Below are 23,039 nucleotides of genomic sequence, written 5' to 3' on the forward strand. Positions count from 1 at the left end.
CCAACTAAACTATGAGAATTATATAGAAAAGATTATTTCATTATATTGTTTCTGTATATCTACGTGAATATTTTAACGTAATATATTAATATCTTATTTGTTTATTATTGTACAGATACAATACTATTAATGAAAGCATAAAACATTGAAATACCCTATGCACATCTAGAGCCATATCCGAAAGCGATTAATATTTCATGATAACAAATTTTGGAATTCTTTTAGTATAGTATTTGTAATGCACATAAAATATATCGCTTATTGTTTGTATTCTTTTCTTTTATTGGTTTTGTGCACTAAAGTAAATTGTATGATAAATATTATCATAAATACAAACATATTCATTATGGGCATGTAATTTATTATAATATTACATATTATAGTAAGTTAACAGATATTCAGATTATCGTATCGTATCGTATTAATATAATTAGACCTTCGAAAGACATGTTAGTACCTTGTGACAATTGATTACAATGTTAAAATAATCTGCTTCTATAATGAATATATTATTAAACTATTATAACTAATATAGGATTTTACATTGCACGAAATTCAATATACAATTTACAATATACAATATTATCAAATATAGTAAAATACTCTTGTGTCTAATGCTCGACGTGTGCCAAATAAATATATTTAGTAATGAATGTTTTATAAAGTATAATAAGTAGCAAATAATATTCCCCAAAAAGCAAATAAGTACATGAAGCAATAAAATACAATGTATACTGCCAAATTTAATGTATTGTCTTCCCCAAAAAATCGAAATACGTTCCAATTACATATATTTCTAACGTATACATATACATATAACGTGTACATATAACATAGATAACTCCTTTCTTTTTTGAGAAGCTTTCATTACTTATCTTTGTAAGAACAATTATAAAGCATATAAGCATGGCTCTGAATAACTTATATCTTCTTCGCTGTTTCTTCGTCCCTTTATACTCATAAACGCATAGCGTGCATAACAGTAAAATATGATACAGCGGAAGTCACAAGCTGAAACAAGAATTCGTCTCCGTATGGACAGTAATTATAAAATATTTCTCAGCAAGTGTTTTCACTTATTAAATATATCCAAGTTATTACTTAGAGTACTGTATACATAATATTTATTACCGTAGAAAATCCTTCTATAGACGCAACGAAAAGACCACCCACTACTATTTTATGGCTCCTTATAGAGTTTTGCATAATTAAGAACAATTTCTGAATCGGCAATGGTGCTACATACCAAAGAGTATCATATCTAAAGATTAAGCAAACAATGCATTAATACTTCTACCGAAGATCAAATTGTAAAAAATATGAGCATGAAACATTAAATAAGAAAGTATAGCCGCAGCTCATGCTAGATACATGACGCGATGACACATGTGATGAGAACATACTGTTTTTCATTACATAATTATCTAATTAATAATAAATAGTATATATTATTATTTTTATTTGCACAACTCAATATTAGTGCAAACAGTATCAGAAACAAAATATTGGTTTGGCCAAAAAGTAATTGCGTTTTTTTTTATATAAATAAAAGGCGAATTTTTCATGGGAAACAAAAACTTTATTAAACAATATATTGTCCATTTTGTTTGATTATCTTTTGCCATTTTTCAGGCAACTTCATGATTCTGCGCTCAAAAAAGTTCTTATCTTTTTCAGCAAAAAACAATTCCAACAACGATTTCATATCCTCATCAGCAGTAAAGGTTTTACCATTCAAGGCGTTTTGCAAAGAACGAAACAAATGGTAATCTGATGGTGCCAGGTCTGGCGAATATGGTGGATGTGGTAACATCATGGTAACACATCCCATCCAAGCTGCAACAATTTTTCACGAGTGACCAAACTTGTACGTGGTCTAGCGTTATCATGGTGAAACACAACACCTTTGCGATTCACCAATTCTCGACGTTTCTGTTTGATGGCATCATTTCATTTATCCAGTTGACGACAGTATACGTCTGAATTAATGGTTTGATTCCTTGCAAGCAGCTCAAAATACACAGTCCCACCAGACTGACAGCATAATCTTTCTTTGGTGAATATCTGCTTTTCAAGTGCTTTCAGCAGGTTCATCACGCTTGCTCCACCATCTTTTTCGTTTGACGTTGTTGTAGACGATCCATTTTTCGTCGCCTGTTATCATGCGTTTCAAAAATCGATCATTTTCCTCACGTTTCAAAAGAGAAGCGCAGATGTCAATACGCTTAGTGAGATGAATTTCTTTCAGCTCATGTGGTACCCAAATATCGAGCTTACTAATGTATCCAAGTCGTTTTAAATGGTTTTCAACACTCGATTTCGATATGTTAAGATTCTCAGCAATCTCTCGTGTCGTTAAACGCCGATTGGAATCGATCAGTGTCTTTATTTTGTCATCATCAATTTCGATTGGCCTTCCTGAGCGTGGTGCATCTTTCACATTAAAATCTCCAGATCGAAATTTAGTAAACCAATTTTGACACTGCCGCAGTTTTAAAGCATCTTCGCCATATACATCAGATAACTTTTTATGAGCTTGCACAGCGTTTTTCCCTTTTCGGAAGTAATAAAACAAAATATGAGGAAAATGTTCTTTTTGATTTTCCATTTTGAAATCGACGGCAAAGAAACAATTGTTAACGAAATCGTGTACTTTCTTTTTGTAAAACAAGCTTGAACTGTGAGTTGTTAACCTACATAATGAATTTGCGGTTTAGAATGAAGTTAGTTACATTTCAAGACATGTATGTCCATCTATTGGAAAAAAACTCAATTACTTTTTGGCCAACCCAATAACTAGTACAACAGTTATATCATAAAATACATAAAATTATTCATATATTATTTCTTACGCAGATTCTAATACTTCTACACTGTGGTCAGTGTAAGACTGTGCAAGAAAATTTGCCATAAACATATATAGCAAATAACAAACTAAAACTCCATTGCATACTAAAATATCATACAAGTCATTGAACTGCATTATAGCATTATATAGCTAGAAACAATTTATAGCGAATATCATTAAATATTGTAAGTAAACTACTATTGTATGTTATGTAAGTAATTATATGTATATAATATTATAAGTGTAACGTACTTTACAACTACAAAACCGTAAAAAATAAAAAATACAGTGCTAATGCCGTCGGCCAATGAGGATTTTTAATTTTCAGAAATAAGTACTTTTTTCATTAGGTAATATTTTAGCAAACTGTAAAGGTGGATATCAGTAATAATAATGTAATTAGTAATGTACTGATCTAGAAAAATTGTTCTACACGAGAGTTTTTGGTTCATACTCAGGTTTGTTTAACTAAGGATGTAGAATTTTTCTCGTACGAATCATATTCTTATTCTAGAAAAGTTTTGAAGATTGCCCGTAATCCTAATCCAAAACAAACACGAAATAAGGGATGAAATGTATCATACTAATAATATAAGTAGTACTTACGCGAAATAGAACACAACTTAAGGACAAGACGCCAATAAAAACTACTGGAAAATACCACATATTAAACGAAGGTATTATGTCTTTGCAGAACCTTTAACCCCAAAAATGTCTATTTAGTAAACTTAAATCTCATTACAGTTAAAGCTGTAAACTGTTGGCTATACTTATTCACGCTAGAGTGAATATTAACAATTAATATAATCAATAGAAATCATATTAAAATATTTGGAAACTAACTCCATTGTTCTTCTATGAAAGTAAACTGAAAGACAAATATTCCGACGCATGTATTGTATTCTTTGAACAATAGGAAGTTGTAACGTATGGACCGTTACTGTATTGTGGATTAAGTAACTGAAAATATTTCAGATACCATTAATAGGTGATAAACTTCATTAGTAAGAAAAATAGTGTATCTGTTAACCTAACAATTTTATATGTAGCACATGAGTGTTTCGTTACTGTCGTTAGAAACGTCCCAGTTGTAAGCAGCGACCAAGTGCCGATCCCTAATCCTGATAACTCCAGCACTAAATAGAAAAAGAAATATTGTTCTTCATTGACGAAGAATTCAATATCTATATCAAGTTTTCGTGGTCGAGATTCATTCATTGGTGCAATAACATCAAGGATGATAGGTTTACTTTCCATAATCATAATGAAAGATGAAGTTAGTAAATAAAGAACTAGAAAAACATAAATTAAAGAGTAGTTGAACTAAAATGAAAAAACGTTAGAATTCCATTTCTGATTCACTTACAGCACAGAGATACTGCAAAAATATAAGATTCGAAGAGATATTCTTCAAATATTTTCATTGCATCACTATTTGCAAACATTTTCCAGTCAAAGTGCATATGTTCAACCATTTGCTTAACCTGTTTTTAATTACCAAAATCTGTAGTATTCGAGAAGTAGAATTTTTGAATATTTCATATAATACACAAAAACTTAATCTCAAATACTCACAGCTTCAGAATTGAAGTAGAATGAGTAGTAAATCAAAATAAAAACGAAAGTAATACAAATAATTGAAAATCTTTTTAGAATACAATCCATGTTACAAGTCGTCGTTAAGAACGGCGTAAACTACAAAGAATATAAAGGCAGAATTCTAACGGTGATAATAAAATATGAAAAATATATTTAATATAAAGCATATACATATAAACATAATGCGTTTAAGAAATAGATCACAGTAATACCTGAGAAAATAACATGCAGCTGTATGCACCGAAAAAGAACACTGCTTGTATTTGCCAAATAACTGTTTTCTGATATGGCCATAATCCCACAATCATAAACATAATTCGATGAAGTTTAAAACAGCGTGCGCCTGCAAATACCATTTTTAGAGTGACGGAGGAAGCAGCTTAGTCAATGAAAAACCGAATGACTGAGCTTCCGATCAGGACATTGAAAATGATCTCTTTCTTATCAAATGTTTATTACAATATCTTCTACTATACTATCTATAATATCTTATGTGAAGACGAAATTGATGTAAATTTAAAGTTTAGTAATTTGTCTTTATTATACAATGAAAAATAGATGTAACTTATAGATGTAATATGAGCTGTACGTGTACCAAACAATGTATCGATGTACCACATAAAAAAGATATTTCACTCAATTAGTAAATTGCTAGACGTAAAAAAGGGAGACAATATAAGAAAAAGAGATGTTTTATTCTTCAATGTATGTAAGCGCAAGCGCAATAGGTAGCTGTACCTTTCGATCCGTCAGTCGATCTTGTGGCACCGAAGTGTACACTTCGATGTGAAATAATGTGACATATGCACGTGCATATCCTGGCTACCTGTTCTCATTTTCTCATCTTCTCTGCTTGTTTTTTATACGTAGACTATACAATTTACTCTTATAATATGTGTCCAGTTAATTATGTTAGTATAATCTTATTTTTTTTAAATATGTACAAAAATGGCATCAAGTATACGCGCACGTTTTATGCATAAAGTAAAATATAATTATATTTTATTTCTATATATAAATATCTATATATAAAAAAAGAATTCCTATTAAAACTGTGATATTTAAAAATAATGCCAACTATATAGAATGGATTATTTCATTATAGTGTTTCTGTATACCTAATACTTACGTAAATATTTTAGTATAATCTATTAATATCTCATTTGTTTATTATTGTGCAGATACTATTAATGAAGGTATAAAACAGTGAAATTCCGTATGCATATCTAAAGTCATATCCCGAAAGCGATTAATATTTATTTATAGCAACTTTTGGAATTCTTTTCGCATAGTGTTTGTAATGTGCAATGTACATAAAATATATCACTTGTTATTTATATTCTTTTCTTATATTGGTGCTCTAAAGTGAATTGTATAATAAATATTATCATAAAATATTATCATAAATATAGGCATGTATTATAAGTTAGTGTAATGTTACATATTATAGTATAAAGTAATAGATTCTGATAATCGTATTAATATAAATAAAATTTTGAAAGACATGTCAGTATCTCGTCAAAATTGCTTACATTGTTAAAATAATCTGCTTCTATACTGAGTATATAATTAAACTATTATAACATAGGATAACTAACATAGGATTTCATAATGACTGATTGATCTGCCGATAAGTACACTGAACGTTTTCATTTTTATAAAATTTCTTCTATATCTATACACTGTTGTTAAGACGATATGAATGAATAACGAATGAAGTAATTTAACAATCTTCAGTATTTAATTATTTTCTATCATTAAGCGGAGAAAAATTGATGAGACTATAGATACACGAACTACAGAAGTATTGGTAAACGTTATATTAAAAGCATATCGCGCAATAAGTGAGTTATAGAACATGATAAGAAAAGTACAGAGACGCAATTCATATTTTAATATATGGAAGCGCAAGCGCAGGTGATTATCGTAGAAGAAGCTAATTTTAAATAAACCGTTCATCCAGCAGCGCCAAATTCTTTTCCATTTAACAATTTTGTACAATATTTTTTCCAAATCTACGACAAAAATTATGTAACATTTTTACGGTGTTTTGAACATTCCTTTTGTTGTATATCAATGGTATCTTTTCAATAAAACCCAGCGGCGCGTGTACTCGGCATACACGACTTTCTTGTACCTTTTTAAAGAAACCCTAAGGTATATGTATGACTATCACACTTTTATAAATATACAGTTTGATATCCAATCATGCGAAGATACTATTTTGGCATAATTCACAAATGGATATCAGTTATAATAATTAGTGATGATTTAGAAGAATTAAAGCTACAATTCGCGTAAAAAGCTACGGGGAATCTCGCCGCCCGAGCATTGCTTCTTGGCGTGAACTTGGCGCGAGACATTATATTCGTGTCTCTTCATCATATACTATGATTGCATGATTGCATAATTAAATGATTGAGGTTGTCATATTAAGTAGAGCAATGAAACAGTATATTAATATTTTATCACGCATCATAATTAATTACAATATAGAATTACAACATCAAACTTAGGAATGCATGTTTTATAAAGTATAATAATTAGCAAATAATATTCCGCAAAAAGAAAACAAGTACATTAAGTACATTAAGTACTAAAATACAATTTATACTGCCAAATTTAATATAATGTCTTGCCTGAAAAAATCGATACGTTCCAATTATATATATTTCTGAAGTATACATAACGAAGATAGCTCCTTTTTTTCTATAAAAGCTGTCATCACTTATCATTGTAAGAACAATTATACAGCATGTAAGCATTGCTCTGAATAACTTATATCTTCTTCGCTGTTTCTTCGTCACTTTATACTCATAAACGCATAGCGTGCATAACAGTAAAATATGACACAGCTGAACTCACAAGCTGAAACAAGAATTTTCCTTCGTATGGACAGTAATTATTAAATGATTCTCAACAAGTATCTTCAATTATTAAATACATCCAAGTTATTACTTAGATTAGTGTATACATAAGATATATTACCGTAGAAAATCCTTCTACGGACAGAACAAAAAGACCACCCAACATTATTTCATGGCTCCTTATAGATTTTTGCATAATTAGGAATAATTTCTGAATCGGTAATGGCGCTACATACCAAAGAGTATCATATCTAAATATTAAACAAACAATGCATTAATATTTCTACCGAAGATCACATTTTAACAAATATGAGTATGAAACATTAAATAAGAAAATAGTCGCAGCTCAGATACACGCGATGACACATGTGATGAGAACACACTGTATTTCATTATTATAATTATCCAATTATTAATAGTAACAAATATTATATATTATTATTTATATTTGTACAAATCAATATTAGTGCAAATAGTATCAGAAACAAAATATCTAATACAACAGTTATATTATAAAATATATAAAATTATTCATATAATGTTTCTTACGTCGATTCTAATACTCCTACACTGTGTTCAGTGTAAGACTGTGCAAGAAAATTTGCCATAAACATATATAGCAAATAACACACTAACATTCCACAAGGTACAAAAATATCATACAAGTCGTTGAACTGCATTATAGCATTGTATAGCTACAAATATTTTGTAGTGAATATAATTAAATAATGTAAATGATATTGTATGTTACTTAATTATATATTATAGGTATTATAAGTGCAACGTACTTTACAAACACAAAACATTAAAAAATAAAAATTACAGTGTCAGTGCCATCGTCGAATTCGAGGTTTTTACACTTGTCACAAATAATTACTTTTTTCATTAGGTAGTACTTTAGCAAAATGAAAAAGTGGACCTCAGCAACAATAATGTAAGTAATATGATCTAGAAGAATTGTACAATACAAGAAGTTTTGGTTCAGGTGTATACTAAGTATCTAGAATGATTCTTGCACAAATCATATTCCAATTGTATAAAAGTTTTGAAGATTGCCCGTAATCCTAATCCAAAACAAACATGAAATAAGTGGTGGAATGTATTATATTAAGAAGTACTACTTACGCGAAATAGAACGCAACTTAAAGACAGTACGCAAATTAAAACTAACGGGAAATACCACATATCAAACGAAAGTATCAAGCCTTTGCAAAACCTTTAACCCCAAAAAATGTCTATTTAGTAAATTTATATCTCATTACTGTCAAAGCTGTAAACTATTGGCTATAATTATTCACGCTAGAGTGAATATTAACGATTAATACACACAATCAATAGAAAACATATTAACATTTTTTGGAAACTAACTCCAATGTTCTTCTATGAATGTAAATTGAAAGACAAATATTCCGGTGCATGTATTGTATTCTTTGAGCAACAGGAAGTTGTAGCGTATGGACAGTTACTGTATTTTGGATTAAAGAACTGAAAACAATTTAGATAATATTAAAAGTTGATAAACGCTATTATTAAGAAAAATGGTGCGCCTGTTAACCTAACAATTTTATATGTTGCACATGAATGTTTCGTTACTGTTGTTATGAACGTTAGAATCGTAAGGAGCGACCAAAGACCGATTCCTGCTGCTACTCCCTCCAGCACTAATAAAAAGAAAAAATATTGTTCTTCATTGAAGACGAACAATTCAATATCTACTTCAAGTTTTCGTGGTCGAGATTCATTCATTGGTGCAATAACATCAAGGATGATAGGTTTACTTTCCATAATCGTAATGAAAGATGCTCCTATTAAAAACAAAACTAGAAAAACACATAAATTAAGTAGCAGTTGAATTAAAATGATAAAATCTTATAATTTCATGTCCGATTCGCTCGCTTACTGCACAGAGATAATGTGAAAATATAAGATTCTGAGAGATATTCTTCAAATATTTTCATTGCGTCACAATTTTTAAACGTTTTCCAGTCAAACTGTATATGTTCAAACATCTGCTTTACCTGTTTTTAATTGCCACAATCTGTAGTATACGAGAAGCAGAATGTTTGAAAATTTCATATAATGCACAAAAAGATGAATCTCAATTACTCACAGCTTCAGAATTGAAGTAGAATGAGTAGTAATTCAAAATACAAACGAAAGTAATACAAATATAAGAAAATCTTTTTAGAATACACTCCATGTTACAAGTCGTCGTTAAGAACGGCGTAAACTACAAAGAATATAAAGGCAGAATTCTAATGATGATAATAAAATATTTAACAAAATAAAGCATGTGTGTGTGTGTGTGTGTGTGTGTGTGTGTGTGTGTGTGTGTGTGTGTGTGTGTAATGCGTTTAAGAATTAGATCACAGTAATACCTGAGAAAATAACATGCAGCTGTATGCACCGAAAAAGAAAACTGTTTGTATTTGCCAAATAAATGGTTTCTGATATGGCCATAATCCCACAATCATAAACAGAGTTCGATGAAGCTTTAAACAGCGTGCACCTGCAAATGCCATTTTTAGAGTGATGGAGCGAGCAGCTTTGTCAATGAAAAACCGAATGACTTCGTACTAAGACAGTGAAAATCATCTCTTTCTTATCAAAATTTTATTATAATATCGTCTACTATAATATCTTCTATAATTATCTTATGTTAAGACGAAATTGATGTAAATTTAAAGTTTAGGAATTTTTCTTTATTATACGATGAAACATAGATGAGAACGTGCTGTAAATGTACTAAACAATGTGAAAATATCGATGTACCATATAAAATAGATATTTCACGTAATACGTAAATTGCCAGACGTAAAAAAGAAATTAGAAAAAGAGATATTTCATTCTTCAATGTATCTAAGCGCAAGCGCACTAGGCAGCCGTGCCTTCTATGCGTCAGTCGATCTTGTGCCACCGAAGTGTACACTTCAGTGTGAAATAAGGCGGTATATGCACGTGCATCCTGGCTACCTTTCCTCATGTGTCCAGTTAATTATGTTAGTATAATCTTATTTTTTTAAATATGTACAAAAATGGCATCAAGTATACGCGCACGTTTTATGCATAAAGTAAAATATAATTATATTTTATTTCTATATATAAATATCTATATATAAAAAAAGAATTCCTATTAAAACGGTGATATCTAAAAATAATGCCAACTATGAGAGAACTAATAGAAAAGATTATTTCATTATAGTGTTTCTGTATATCTACGTGAATATTTTAACGTAATGTATTAATACCTTATTTGTTTATTATTGTACAGATACAATACTATTAATGAAAATATAAAACACTGAAGTTGCGTATGCACATCTGAAGCCATATCCCGATTAATATTTCATTATAACAAATTTTGGAATTCTTCTAGTATAGTATTTGTAATGTACATAAAATATATCGCTTATTGTTTATATTCTGTTCTGTTTATTGGTTTTGTGCACTAAAGTGAATTGTATGATAAATATTATTATAAATACAATCTTATTCATTATGGGCATGTATTATAAGTTAGTATAATATTACATATTATAGTAAATTAATAGATTCTGATTATCGTATTAATATAAATTGAATTTTGAGAGACATGTTAGTACCTTATGACAATTGATTACAATGTTAAAATAATCTGCTTCTATAATGAGTATATTATTAAACTATCATAACTAACAGGATTTTATAATGCACGAAACCCAATATAATATACAATTTATATTATCAAATATGTCAATATACAATTTATATATATCAAATATAGTAAAATAATTTAGTGTCTAATGGTCGACTTGTGCCAAATAAATATATTGAAAATGATATGCATCGTATAATACGAATGACTTCAATTTTAGAGAGCTCTCACCATTTATGTTGAAATAATTATTGTTATGGAATCAAAAGGTATTCTTAATAACTAAATTTTCTTCACTAGTCTGCCTTCAGTATCATGATCATTCATAGCATGCATGACAGTAAAATATGATACAGCCGATGTAATAAGCTAGAACAAAAAGTGTTTTTCTTATCGGCCATGATTAATAGTTAAACAGTCATCGACAAGAATTTTGAACTGCCAAATAAATCGATTTTAGTTATTTTCGGTAGCATACACATAACATTTATTACCGTAGAGAATCCTTCTATAGACAGTACAAAAAGACCACCCATTACTAGTTTATGATTCTGTATAGATTTTTGCATAATTAAGAACAATTTCTGAATCGGTAATGGCGCTACGTACCAAAGAGTGTCATACCTAAACTTGAAAGAAGCAATGCATTAATACCTACAACACTGAACTATACTGAATTTTAAAAGGTATGCATAAAGTGTTTATCTGAAAATTATAGTCACAACTTGCACCATATGTACGTAAAAACGATACAAGTGATCGGAATATACTAAATTTCGTATATTTTCATACAATACTTACATAGCTTCTAATACTCTTCCGCTGTGTTCGCTATAAGAATGTGCAATAAAGTTGCCCACAAACATATATATTAAATAACAATACAAAAGTAGACAAGATATTAAAATCTCATAGAAATCATTGAACTGCATTATAGCATTGTATAGCTATAAAAACAATTTGTATTATATAGAAGTCAAACGTATCATTAGAAGTAACATGCTCTATACATACAAGAACTTAAAAAACAAAAGAAGAAATGTAGCACATGTGTCAGTGAGGAAACTTCAATTATCCTAACTATAAGTTCTGAAGTATTAAATATTATTTTAGTAAATGGAACACATCGTTATTAGTAATGCAGATTATCTGCGAAGATTGAATATATAATGTAATATTGAAGTTTTTAGTTCAGTTTTACTTATTGAGTGAGTACAACTATGTTCTTATGTAATCATGTTTTTATATAAAACTTATTAAACTTGTCCGCAATAGTAACGTGAAGCTTAAAACAGCTTAGAACAAACGAGATAAGAAATGATAATAATGAGATAAGAAATGGAAATTATATTATATTAAAAGGTATATATTACTTACGCGAAAGAGAACGCAACTTAAGGATAATACGCCAATAATTAGCAGAGGGAAATACCAAAAATGAAACGAAATTAATATACGTTTGCAGAACCTTCAACGACAGAAAACATCTATGCAGTAACTTATATCTAATTATTGTGTAAAAACTATATTTACGCGCAAAAGATTATTTATATAAAGGTAAATGTGCATGATTAATGATAAATATATTGTATGTAAATTAACTGCATGGTTCTTCTATGAATGTGAACTGAAAGACAAATGCTCCGATGCATAATTTGCATTCTTTGGGGAGCAGGAAGTTGTAACGTATGGATGGTCACCGTATTTTGGATTAAATAACTGAAAATTATTTAGATAAAGCCAATAACTGATAAATTCCATTATTAATAAAAATAGTGTGCGTGTTAACCTAGCAATTTTATATGTTGCACAGCAATGTTTTCCTATCGTAGCCAAGAATGTCCCAGTCGCAATTACCGAGCACATACCGATCCCCACTCCTAGCATTTCTTGTATCAAATACAAAAAGAAATATTCCTCTTGATCGACGAAAAGTTCAAAATCCACTTCAAGTTTGCGTGGTCGGGATTCGTTAATCGGTATAAAAGCGTCAAGAATAACAGATGTAGATTCAAAAGAAATTAATACAAATGAACCCACTATAAGAGTAACTAGAAAAAATATGTTAATCAAGATTAGAATACTATTTTAATAAAATCATAAACAAGAGATGATGGCTTCACTTCTGATTCACTTACTATATGCAGATAATGCGAGAATATAAGCTTCGAAAAGATATTCTTCAAATATTTTTATTGTTTCACTAGTTTCCAACATTTTCCAGTCCAACTGAATGTGTTCCAACGATTGCTTTACCTGTTTTTAAATATTGCTATTATTTGTAATATATTATATAATTAGAATTTTGAGAAACTTTATGTAACGAGCAAAAAAGTGCATATGTTACTTACAGTTTCGGAATTGAAATAGAAGGAATAATAATTCGTAATATACGCTATGGTAATACAAATATAAGAAAATTTTTTAAAGATACAATCAATGTTACACGTTGACGTTAAAAATGTCGTTAACTATAAAAAGCATCATGATCGAGATAACAATATATCAATCTTATTTATATATAATACATATATAAGCATACTACATAAGAAGTAATATGTCAAACAAATACCTGAAAAATTAAAAAGCTGCTGTATACACTGAAAAAGAAAACTGCTTGAAGTCGCCAAATACATGAATTTTGATATGGCCATAATCCCAAAATCGTAAACATAAGTCGATGCAGCTTAAAACAGCGTTCCCGAACGAAGAGAACCATCTTACACGACGGATAGAGCACTTTTGTCAACCAAACAACCAATTGATCTTTCAATAATATACTAAATGTTTTCTTTTCTGTAAAATTTCTACTGCTCTTAAGGTAATATAAAAGCGAATATTATGTAATTTAGTAATTTTCCATAATTTAAGAATTTTTCATGATTGTGAAAGTGCCGTGAAAGCAAATAGCACTATAGATACATCAAATGCAAAAATATTATTACGTCTTATATTAAACGTACATATTTTGCACAATAAGTAAATTGTAGAATATAGTCCCATAGTCTTAATAGTAAATTGCAGGAAATTTCATACATACAGTTTTCATTTTTTATTCATATAAGCGCAAGCGCACTGAACTACCGTTTTCGACTGAGAGATCAGTCTATTGTGAGACGTTCAAGAATGCGTTTCGACATAAGACATAGCATCAATATGTCAAGGTATCCGGCAATGAAGGTACCAATATCAGGTAAGAACAGGTTGAGTTGAATAAAAAATCTTTCAACATTTATCAAATACCCACATAAAATTTTGAGATATTAAATATAAAAAGTATTGGCAAATGAGAGCGCATCTCGCATATCGAGGCGATAAGCGTAATATTTCTAAGCATGACAGCGACCTATTACAAACTAAACTATTAGAAAAGAATGTCAGTGATGCGCTATCTTTCTCTCCTTGTCACATATTTGTTCTTGTTGATAAATCATACGGCGCAGCGTACCGAGAGCATTCTCCATCACCGTATTGGTTCGGTGCGTGGAACACGCCCTCAATTGCCCCAACTTTTCTTATATAATATATATTTATTGGTTCCCCTTATTATATAATATATTACAATTTCTTACATAATCTAACTTTTCTTATTTATTATCTTAAAATTTTACATGATTGTTTGGAAAATGGTACAGGACTTTTTTTACTTAATTCAACTCTATCATCTTATAAGCGTTGCCCATTATTGGACATCCTGTATATATATATTGTACATATAGCATATGTGCATTCATAATTATATCCAGGTAACGTAATTAGTTAATTTTTTATTTTAATGAAATGTTCGAAATTTTTCGAGTAATTTTTGTAATATGTGCATAGAATATAGCATATATTATTTATTTTTCTCATCTATTGTGTTTTTATGTTTTACAATATATTATAAATTATATAACAAACATTGTTATAAATATACATTTATTTATTACGAGTATAATAATTTCATTATTACTATTAATAATTTGTTCCAATTAACTTGCAAAAGTCTTTTAAAAATTATATTTAACATATATTATCGTATCATAATGAATTAAGAGATTCTTATTATCATATTAATTAATATAATTAGAAAAGATTCGTTAACATTTTGCCACGAATAATTAGAGCATGAACAATCTATTTTAATAATGAGTATATCATTAAGCAGAATATAATAATTAATAAATGTTTCTTATATAACATTTAACAAATTATAAAACAGGAAACTGAATATACTGTCTATTTTATCAAGCGTAATAAAACAATATGTTAGATCGAAAATGATCCATCTGTAGCAACTACACATCTTGAGAGTATATTATACATCTTGTAATATGGTCTACATTCCTACAAAACTCTAATCATTTGTTTTTAGTACAAATATTTTTACTCAATGAAACGCTGTTCTTAACAACTAAATTTTCTTCATTATTTCATAATCATACTTGATCATTATGATCGCATTGCATGCATTACAGTAAAATACGATATTGCTGTAGTTATGAGCTGAAAAAGTAATTGTTTTTCTTATCAACGATAACACTTAAATTCATTATTAATACATTTCTTTAACTGCTAAATATATCTATTAAATGATTTCTTTTAATATTTACGTAGTATTTATTACCGTAGAAAATCCTTCTATAGACGGAATAAAGAATCCGGCAGTTACTAATTTATGATCCTTTATAGAACTATGCATAAATAATAACAATTTTTGAATTTCTATTGGAGCTAAATACCACAATGTATTATACCTATAAATTTGAAGAAATGATAAGATAGTGTAATAAAAGTTGAGGACTGATTGCAAATGACGTGATCTTTATTTAAGTCAACAGAAACGAAATAATAAATATGATAAATTTATGTAGAAAATAAGAATAATAATCAATTTGAAGAAGCAAATATACTTTTTCAGAAACTAAACGCTCTAATTAATCTAATAATCTAATTAATTTAATAGTGAATCTATCGTTGTGTCATGTAATGTTTTATTACGTAATTACGCAATTTTATTACATAGTGGAATTACCAACATGCGTTTTGTATTGCAAATAAGTAACAACTTAAACAAAAAGGCAAATTATTAAAAATTATGTTATCACACATTAAAATTTGCATTTGAATGCAAATACGTGCATTACTTACGTCACACTCAACATTTCTGCACTATGATCAGTAATTAATTGTCCAAAAAAATTCATCATAAACATATACACAAAATGGAAGCAAAAAACTATGATTGCTATTACAAAATCATAATAATCGTTTAACTGCTTTAGAGCATTAAATAGCTGCAAAATAAATACAATGATATTATATAAATTAATTGATCTTATGTGCAACGTGAAAATATATCAAATGCAAGTAAAATATACCAAAATTTTTAATAAAAACTTCATTGTCCATAATTCTCAAAATGACGTATTTGAATTACCTTTTAGTTATTACTTTTACAGATTTTCTGATAAATATATTTTTTTAATTCATAATTATAAACAAAAAATAAATATTATAAAAAACAATTATTATCCAAAAATTATTAAAATTGTCTACATCTAGTTTTTCAGCTTAATGCAGACTAAAATAAACTAATATATTAATATTAACAATTATATTACATCACATATATTATAGATGTGATGACTTACTCGGAAGAAAACGCAACTTAAGGACACTACGCCAATAATTACCAAAGGGAAATACCAAAATTGAAGTGAAAGTAGTATGCCATCAATGAACCTTTAACAACGGAAAAGATTTGTCTAGCAACTTTACATCTAATTATTGTCAAAACTACAAATATTTATTTATTTATTTGAATCAGAAATATTTGTTCAAATAGAGATTGATTGTACAATCAAAGAACAATGATAAATGGACAACTTATGTGAAAAAAACCAACTTCATATTTCTTCTATGGATGTGAACCGAAAGACGAATGTTGTTGTACATGAAGTACATTCTTTGAGGAGTAGGTATTTGTAAAACATGTTCGGTCACGGTTCCCTGCATTAAATTACTGCAAACAATTTTCGTAAAATCTGAAGATGACAATATCTGAAGATGAATTGTTTTGTCAAAAAACGTAATGCGCATGGTTACCTAGCCACTTTATATACTGCACAAGTATGTGTCGCTATCACAAGCAGGTACGATCCAGTGATACTCATCGATGACAACCCGATTAATAGCCCTATGAATTCATGTATTACGTATAGAAAAAAATATTGCTGGTCGTCCAAAAAGTATTCAAAGGATATCTCGGTTTTACGTAATCGGGATTCATTTAACGGTAGAAACACATCAAGGAAAACAGGTATACATTCGAATATAATAAAGACGGATACACCCGAGATAACGAGAACTGGAAATGATAAGAGTAAAATATGCGTAACGTCCAAATTGAAAAACTTAGATAATATAAAATAAAAATTAATGCTTTGTGATTCTCTTACTTAATACGATTAATGTGAACAAATGAGCTTCGTAAATGTATTCTTCCAATATTTTCATTGCATTTTTGTTTTCAAGCATTTTCCAATCCAACTGCATGTGTTCAAGTGATTGCTTTATCTATTTTCACGAGATCAAAAAATACGTGACAATACGTGACACTTGATTAAAATTTTTATATAAAGACATAATATACAAGTAGTACTTACAGTTCTAGCATTGAAGTAGAAAGAATAGTAATTTAAAATATAAACAGATGTAATGCAAATATACGAAACTTTTTTTATGATACACTCCACATCGCATGCTGTCGTTACTAACGGCGTTAACTACAAAGGATACATACATAATATCGAAAATGAGAATATGTTAATTTATTTCACAGTAAAATTATCTCAGCACGTGACGCGCATGAGAAATAAATGGAGAATACCTGAAAACAAACCAACGAAAAAAAAACACTGGAGAAGAAAACTGCTTGAATTCGTAAAATTTTTTGTTTCTGATACGGCCACAGACCCAGAATCGTAAACATAATCCTATGGATATTAAAATAGCGTTCTCCAAAGACCATTTTGCGCAATGTCTGTTAGAACAGTTTTATCGATGGAACCGTCGACTGATGTTACCTTAAGCATACTAAAATAATATTTTTTTGTACAACTCCTATTGTATACGCGATAGAGCCAGATGAGACTGATAATGTTGTGTAATTTAGCAATTTTCCATAATTGCAAGTGCTATAGCTCCAGTAACAATTTTCCATAATTGTACTGCATGTGTTATAGATTCAGCAATTTAAATAATACGCCGTATTAGAGTCTAAATTTCATGAAATAGATAAGTATGAGAAAATGAAGAGAAAAAGAGTATACATATTTTACTTATTAAATTTAGATGGACGGAAGCACAGTTGACTGCCTTTTTCGATCGAGGACTAGTAGTACTTCAAACTACGCAAGAATTACATTTGAATGTGGGAGAGACGTAGTACGTCTTAATTTATTTTTAATCATATTTATTTATTGATTCCGTGCTTTAAAGTAAATTACATCAGTACACTTTCGGCTATATAGTCTCTTTTCTAGATGTGCCACAAACGCTAAAAATAAAATTTTACTTTCACTATATTAATGTTGGTCTCTGACTCTTGCTCTCTAACAAAATTTTATGCAATCATTAATAAGAAATATTTAATTTAGATATATATTATATAATATATTTATAAGATGTATGTAAAATATTGTAAAGATATTTACATTTATACTTAAATAATTGTTTTATTTAAGCAATTGTGGGTTTAAGAAAACAATCACATACCTAAGAATTTTCAATTATTTCTTCCAGTTTTAATTTATTCAAACTTATCTACGTTAAAATTTCTACAAGGAATAAACATTTTCTTATTGTTTCGTCGTCATACTGTACATTACTGTAAAGTACGATATTGATGTGGTTACAAGCTAAAAAAATATTGTTATTTTCTACATCACACATATACACAAGCAATATTATTAAGTTATAAATGTTGCATATGGCAATTGATTTATTATTATTTCCTTATGAATACATTAAGCGCAATACAAATTTTCTAATTTTTCTAAGAACGAGCAAACCAAATTGTCTTCCTGAAAAATTAATTTCCTGCATATTACAATTACACTTATTACCGTAGAAAATCCTTCTAGACATGACACGTAAATACCACCAAGGAGTAGTGCGTGAGCCTTCATAGAATTTTGCATTACAAATAGCAGCAATTTTTGTATCGGTAACGGTGCTAAATACCACATTGTATTATACCTAAACATTTACAAAAATGACAAATTAATAGAATTTGTGAAAGTTACTTTTAGTAACATTGTTCAAACGTTGTGTTCAAATATTATATGAAATTCCTATTTTATTCATTCCAACTGTATGTGATGAATACACAAATATACAAACTTCAAAATCTGCAAGAAATAATTTAAATATTTACAACTACTACATTATGATGACAAATACGAGGGTAGTTCGAGAAGCTCTCGGCCTAACATGGAGATGACGACAGAAGTATCAAAGTGCTATAATTTTTGACAATTTTGATCCTGCAGAGAGCTACTGTCAGAATTTCAGATGCGTTCATTAATTTCTTTATTTCGATCGTGTAAAGCAAACAATTTTTGATTTTTTTCAAAATGGATAAAGTTGAATTGTGCAATGATAAAATACTTCGTTTAACACCAACAGAAATAAAAACCAAACTTGATTCATTTCTTTGAGAGAGTCTTCACCATCAATTTTCAATTGTTAAGAAATGGGCTGCTGAATTTAAACGTGATCGTACATTCATAAATGATGATGAATGTTTAGGTCGCCCAAAAATCGCTACGATTGATGAAATCATTGAAAAAATATAATGCCGTGTTGAATGATCGACGAGTGAAAGTCTGTGAGCTTGCTGACATTGCAAACATCTCAAATGATCACGTTCACAACATCTTACATAAGCATTTGTACATGAAAAAGCTTTTAGCGAGATCAGTGTCGCGTTTGCTAACAGTCGATCAAAAATGCATTCGAATGAACATTTCTAAGGAGTGTTTAGACATGTTTAAATGCAATCCAACTAATGTTTTTCAGTGCTTTTTCACTGTTGATGAAACGGATTCACCATTACACACCAGAAATGGAACAACAATCAAAACAATAGGTAGAAGCAGGTGGAAATGTTCCAAAGAAGGCGAAAATAGTTCCATCAGCCGGAAAGGATGGCGACTTTTTGAGATTTTCATGGTATTGAACTCATCGATTATCTGGAAAAAAGCAAAAACCATCAACGGAGAGTATTACTGGATCAATTGAACGATGTTATTAAAACCAAACGTCCTTATTTGGCAAAGAAAAAAAAGTGCTTTTCCATCATCATGCACCAGCTCACTCTTCTTCAATTGCAATCGCAAAATTGCATAAATTGCGTGTCGGGTTGATTTTGTACACACCATATTCACCATAGCCCCCCGTGACTTTATTCCTCTTTCAAACATGGAGAAATGGCTCGCTGGAAAAAGATTTGTCTCAAATACTGAAGTAATCGATGAAACTAATGCTCATTTTGAAGGTTTAGAGAAATCGTACAGATGGCATAAAAAAGTTAAAATATCGTTGGAATAAGTGTATTGAGCTGAAAGAGGATTATGTTGAAAAATAAAAAAAAGCTAAAAATCATGTGCGTTTTCTTCGTCAGGCCGAAAATTGTTCAACCTACCCTCGTATATTACATCTAACATTATAATATAAACATTCTGAAAAGAAAGTAGCTATTTAAAAAAATTGTTCCATTCCATTTATACTTCATATTTCAAAAAGTTTCATTCAATCAATAATTTGATTTAAATGTTTCTGAAAAGTATGCCCTTACGCAGCATAAAACATCTCTCCATGGTGATCGATAAATGATTGTCCAATGAAATTAGGTATGAACATAGTTAGAAAATGGCCCATTACTGTACCGAAACAAATTATTAATTCGGAAAATTCATTTAACACTGTTGCCGCATTTAGTAGCTAAGAGAGTGATGTATTACATTAACAATCATAATTCAATTCGTAACTAATCAGGAATTACACGTGCATATATCACTTACTCGAAGAAGATTGCAACTTAAAGATGCTGCGCAGATCATCAGCAAAACAAAATACCATTTGTTCATAGTTTTCATAAAGAATTTGGTTAACCTTCAATATAGCGATAAAAAATATAATTTATCATTTTACATGTAAGATATACGAGAGAACATAAAGAGTTTACATCTTTACAGTAAAATTAATTTATATTATGTATGTAGTAGAAATTAAGATATTTATTAATTATGAAGACTGACTGAATAGATTTTCTGTGGAGATGAACAGCACGACTAATTTTTTGATACATTATATATATTTTCCGGTGAGAAGAAACTTGAAGAGTTTGCTTAGTCACAGTATTCTCAATTAAATTACTATAAAAACAAGTCGTGTAAAATCAGTGTTTAAGTTCAAGATAAATTATTTCAGTAATAAATTTAAAACGGCAAACATTTACCTGGAGATTTTACAAATTGCACAACAGTGTCTAAAGAATGCAATTGGTAATGTTCCCGTTGCAAGCATCGTAAAAACACCGATCAATACCACTGTGATTTCATGTATTAAATAAACATAAAAATATTTTTCTTCGTCGATAAAAAATTCAAAGTCGATTTGTAATTTGCGTTGTCGAGATTCATTTATCGGTACAACAGTGTCCAGAATAACCGGTATCAGTTCGACAATAAGAAGAAAAAATATAGAAAAGCTAAAAAGAACTAGAAATATATATTAATAGCAATAAAAATGAAATAAAATCGATATGATGGACGATTTAATACAATACCATTTACAATAGATAGATCTATGTTAACAATTATATGTATTTTAATTTAATTTATAATTTATTGATAATATAATTTATAATTTACTTACTAATCAAAATCATTGAAAGAAGACGATTTTCAACGGCGTACTTCTCCAATATCTTAATTTCATCTTTATCTTCGATTGTATTCCAGTCTAATTTGATTTGTTCCAATAATTGCTTTATCTGATATTTAAATTATTGTTTCATAATTTTTGCGTATTCGCAGAAATTAAAATTTGAAAAAAATTGCGAATGACACTTACTTCTTTAGCATTAAAATAAAAAGAGTTATAGCAGATAATATACAGCATAGTGATAAAAATATATGACAACTCTTTAATAATAACTTCCAAGCTGCAAGTTGTCGTTAAAAATATTGTTAACTGCAATAAATAGCAAAGCACTGTCAATGTTGCTAAATTTATTTAGTAATTAAAATGAAAAGATCGCACAAAACATCAAATGTAAAAGGAAAAGAACCGTAAAATACCTGAGAAAAGAGAAAGGTACTATATGCACCGAAGAAGAACGCTGTCTGTACTTGCACAATGATCGACGACTGATACGGCCACAAGCCGATGATCGTCAACATTATCCGATAAATATTGTAATAGCGCTCGCCAAGAAAAACCATTTTGCACGATGGATGGAGTATGTTTACGAATGAAAATGTCGCAAATGCTTCGAATAGAACTTGGCTTATTACTAAATATCCTGAATTTTCTTTTTTTCTGTGAAATTCCTACTAGATATCATATAATTTAGCAATTTTCTATAGTTATGCGGTGAGAAGCGAAAGGTGCTGTAATTTCACTACTTTCGCTAATGTCGCGCTACATTAAAAATAGAGTCTTACGGAAAAGATTAGCATTAAAAGAAAATATACATCTTGCAATTTGGATCGGCGCAGTATAGTACTCGGCGCAAGCGTGTTTCAGCGTAACATTGTTCCACGGACTAAACGGATCATTTTATTTCGAGATGAGCAGAAAGGTATTTCGTTGTAAGTTATAAAGTATAACTATTTCGAAATAATTTTTTTCTCTCTCTTCAGTGACAATTACATGATATTCTAATTTTTACAAATATTGAATAGAAATTATCTTATTTGTATAAAACTTATTTATATTTCAATACGATCAAAAATATAAATTTTATACTGAAATATTAATTCTGAAATTATTAATATTGATTCTAACAAGTGCACTATATCCATATTTTTAACTGAAAGTT

General features: G+C 29.2%; 6 protein-coding genes across 19 annotated transcripts in view; 1 reads left to right on the forward strand and 5 right to left on the reverse strand.

Moving 5' to 3' along the window:
- Positions 1-23,039, reverse strand: part of LOC105286029 (mannosyl-oligosaccharide alpha-1,2-mannosidase IA) — a 738,960-nt gene that overhangs the window by 399,331 nt on the left and 316,590 nt on the right. The gene's annotated exons all lie outside the window — the stretch shown is intronic.
- LOC109611385 overlaps positions 1-23,039 on the forward strand; it is an 89,453-nt gene that overhangs the window by 19,679 nt on the left and 46,735 nt on the right. The gene's annotated exons all lie outside the window — the stretch shown is intronic.
- LOC105286028 lies at positions 341-6,027 on the reverse strand. Of its 3 annotated transcripts, none has more exons than XM_026973023.1 (9): positions 4,660-6,027; positions 4,424-4,543; positions 4,215-4,332; positions 3,879-3,984; positions 3,692-3,808; positions 3,455-3,545; positions 2,853-2,998; positions 1,132-1,261; positions 341-1,011 (listed from the first exon to the last, which is right to left on the reverse strand). In XM_026973023.1, exons 1-9 carry the CDS (start codon positions 4,801-4,803, stop codon positions 958-960), a joined length of 1,026 nt encoding a protein of 341 aa, XP_026828824.1. In that variant the 5' UTR covers positions 4,804-6,027; the 3' UTR covers positions 341-957. The 3 variants fall into 3 exon arrangements, with proteins under 3 accessions (XP_026828824.1, XP_026828822.1, XP_026828823.1); XM_026973021.1 differs by having other exon boundaries at positions 3,879-4,140; XM_026973022.1 differs by lacking the exon at positions 3,692-3,808 and having other exon boundaries at positions 3,879-4,140.
- Positions 6,896-12,812, reverse strand: LOC109611419. 2 transcript variants are annotated; one of them, XM_026972926.1, is made up of 10 exons: positions 10,087-12,082; positions 9,693-9,823; positions 9,425-9,544; positions 9,215-9,332; positions 8,870-9,134; positions 8,683-8,799; positions 8,440-8,530; positions 7,864-8,009; positions 7,436-7,565; positions 6,896-7,315 (listed from the first exon to the last, which is right to left on the reverse strand). In XM_026972926.1, exons 1-10 carry the CDS (start codon positions 10,295-10,297, stop codon positions 7,262-7,264), a joined length of 1,383 nt encoding a protein of 460 aa, XP_026828727.1. In that variant the 5' UTR covers positions 10,298-12,082; the 3' UTR covers positions 6,896-7,261. The 2 variants fall into 2 exon arrangements, with proteins under 2 accessions (XP_026828727.1, XP_026828729.1); XM_026972928.1 differs by lacking the exons at positions 8,440-8,530; positions 8,683-8,799 and having other exon boundaries at positions 8,908-9,134; positions 10,087-12,812.
- LOC105286027 lies at positions 10,679-14,779 on the reverse strand. Of its 2 annotated transcripts, XR_003407073.1 has the most exons (10): positions 13,521-14,779; positions 13,300-13,419; positions 13,087-13,204; positions 12,738-12,999; positions 12,551-12,667; positions 12,326-12,416; positions 11,750-11,895; positions 11,443-11,572; positions 11,180-11,317; positions 10,679-10,762 (listed from the first exon to the last, which is right to left on the reverse strand). XR_003407073.1 is itself a non-coding variant. In XM_011350648.3 (9 exons), the coding sequence occupies exons 1-9, from the start codon at positions 13,665-13,667 to the stop codon at positions 11,231-11,233; spliced, it is 1,218 nt and encodes a 405-aa protein (XP_011348950.1). In that variant the 5' UTR covers positions 13,668-14,779; the 3' UTR covers positions 10,679-11,230. The 2 variants fall into 2 exon arrangements, 1 of the variants encoding a protein (XP_011348950.1); XM_011350648.3 differs by having other exon boundaries at positions 10,679-11,317.
- Positions 15,219-23,010, reverse strand: LOC105286035. Of its 7 annotated transcripts, none has more exons than XM_026972989.1 (11): positions 20,053-20,139; positions 19,057-19,189; positions 17,820-18,849; positions 17,596-17,715; positions 17,389-17,506; positions 17,036-17,297; positions 16,836-16,952; positions 16,582-16,672; positions 16,079-16,224; positions 15,555-15,684; positions 15,219-15,433 (listed from the first exon to the last, which is right to left on the reverse strand). In XM_026972989.1, exons 3-11 carry the CDS (start codon positions 17,958-17,960, stop codon positions 15,380-15,382), a joined length of 1,179 nt encoding a protein of 392 aa, XP_026828790.1. In that variant the 5' UTR covers positions 17,961-18,849; positions 19,057-19,189; positions 20,053-20,139; the 3' UTR covers positions 15,219-15,379. The 7 variants fall into 7 exon arrangements, 4 of the variants coding, with proteins under 4 accessions (XP_026828790.1, XP_026828789.1, XP_026828791.1 ...); XM_026972988.1 differs by lacking the exon at positions 20,053-20,139 and having other exon boundaries at positions 17,820-18,025; positions 18,271-18,849; positions 19,057-19,149; XR_003407072.1 differs by lacking the exons at positions 15,219-15,433; positions 15,555-15,684; positions 16,079-16,224; ... (3 more) ...; positions 17,389-17,506; positions 17,596-17,715 and adding exons at positions 20,637-20,673; positions 20,790-20,935; positions 21,016-21,106; ... (3 more) ...; positions 22,070-22,189; positions 22,297-23,010 and having other exon boundaries at positions 18,392-18,849; positions 19,057-20,429.

The sequence above is a fragment of the Ooceraea biroi genome, chromosome 10 (genome assembly GCF_003672135.1).
Source record: "Ooceraea biroi isolate clonal line C1 chromosome 10, Obir_v5.4, whole genome shotgun sequence".
In the NCBI taxonomy this organism is placed as follows: Eukaryota; Metazoa; Arthropoda; class Insecta; order Hymenoptera; family Formicidae; genus Ooceraea; species Ooceraea biroi.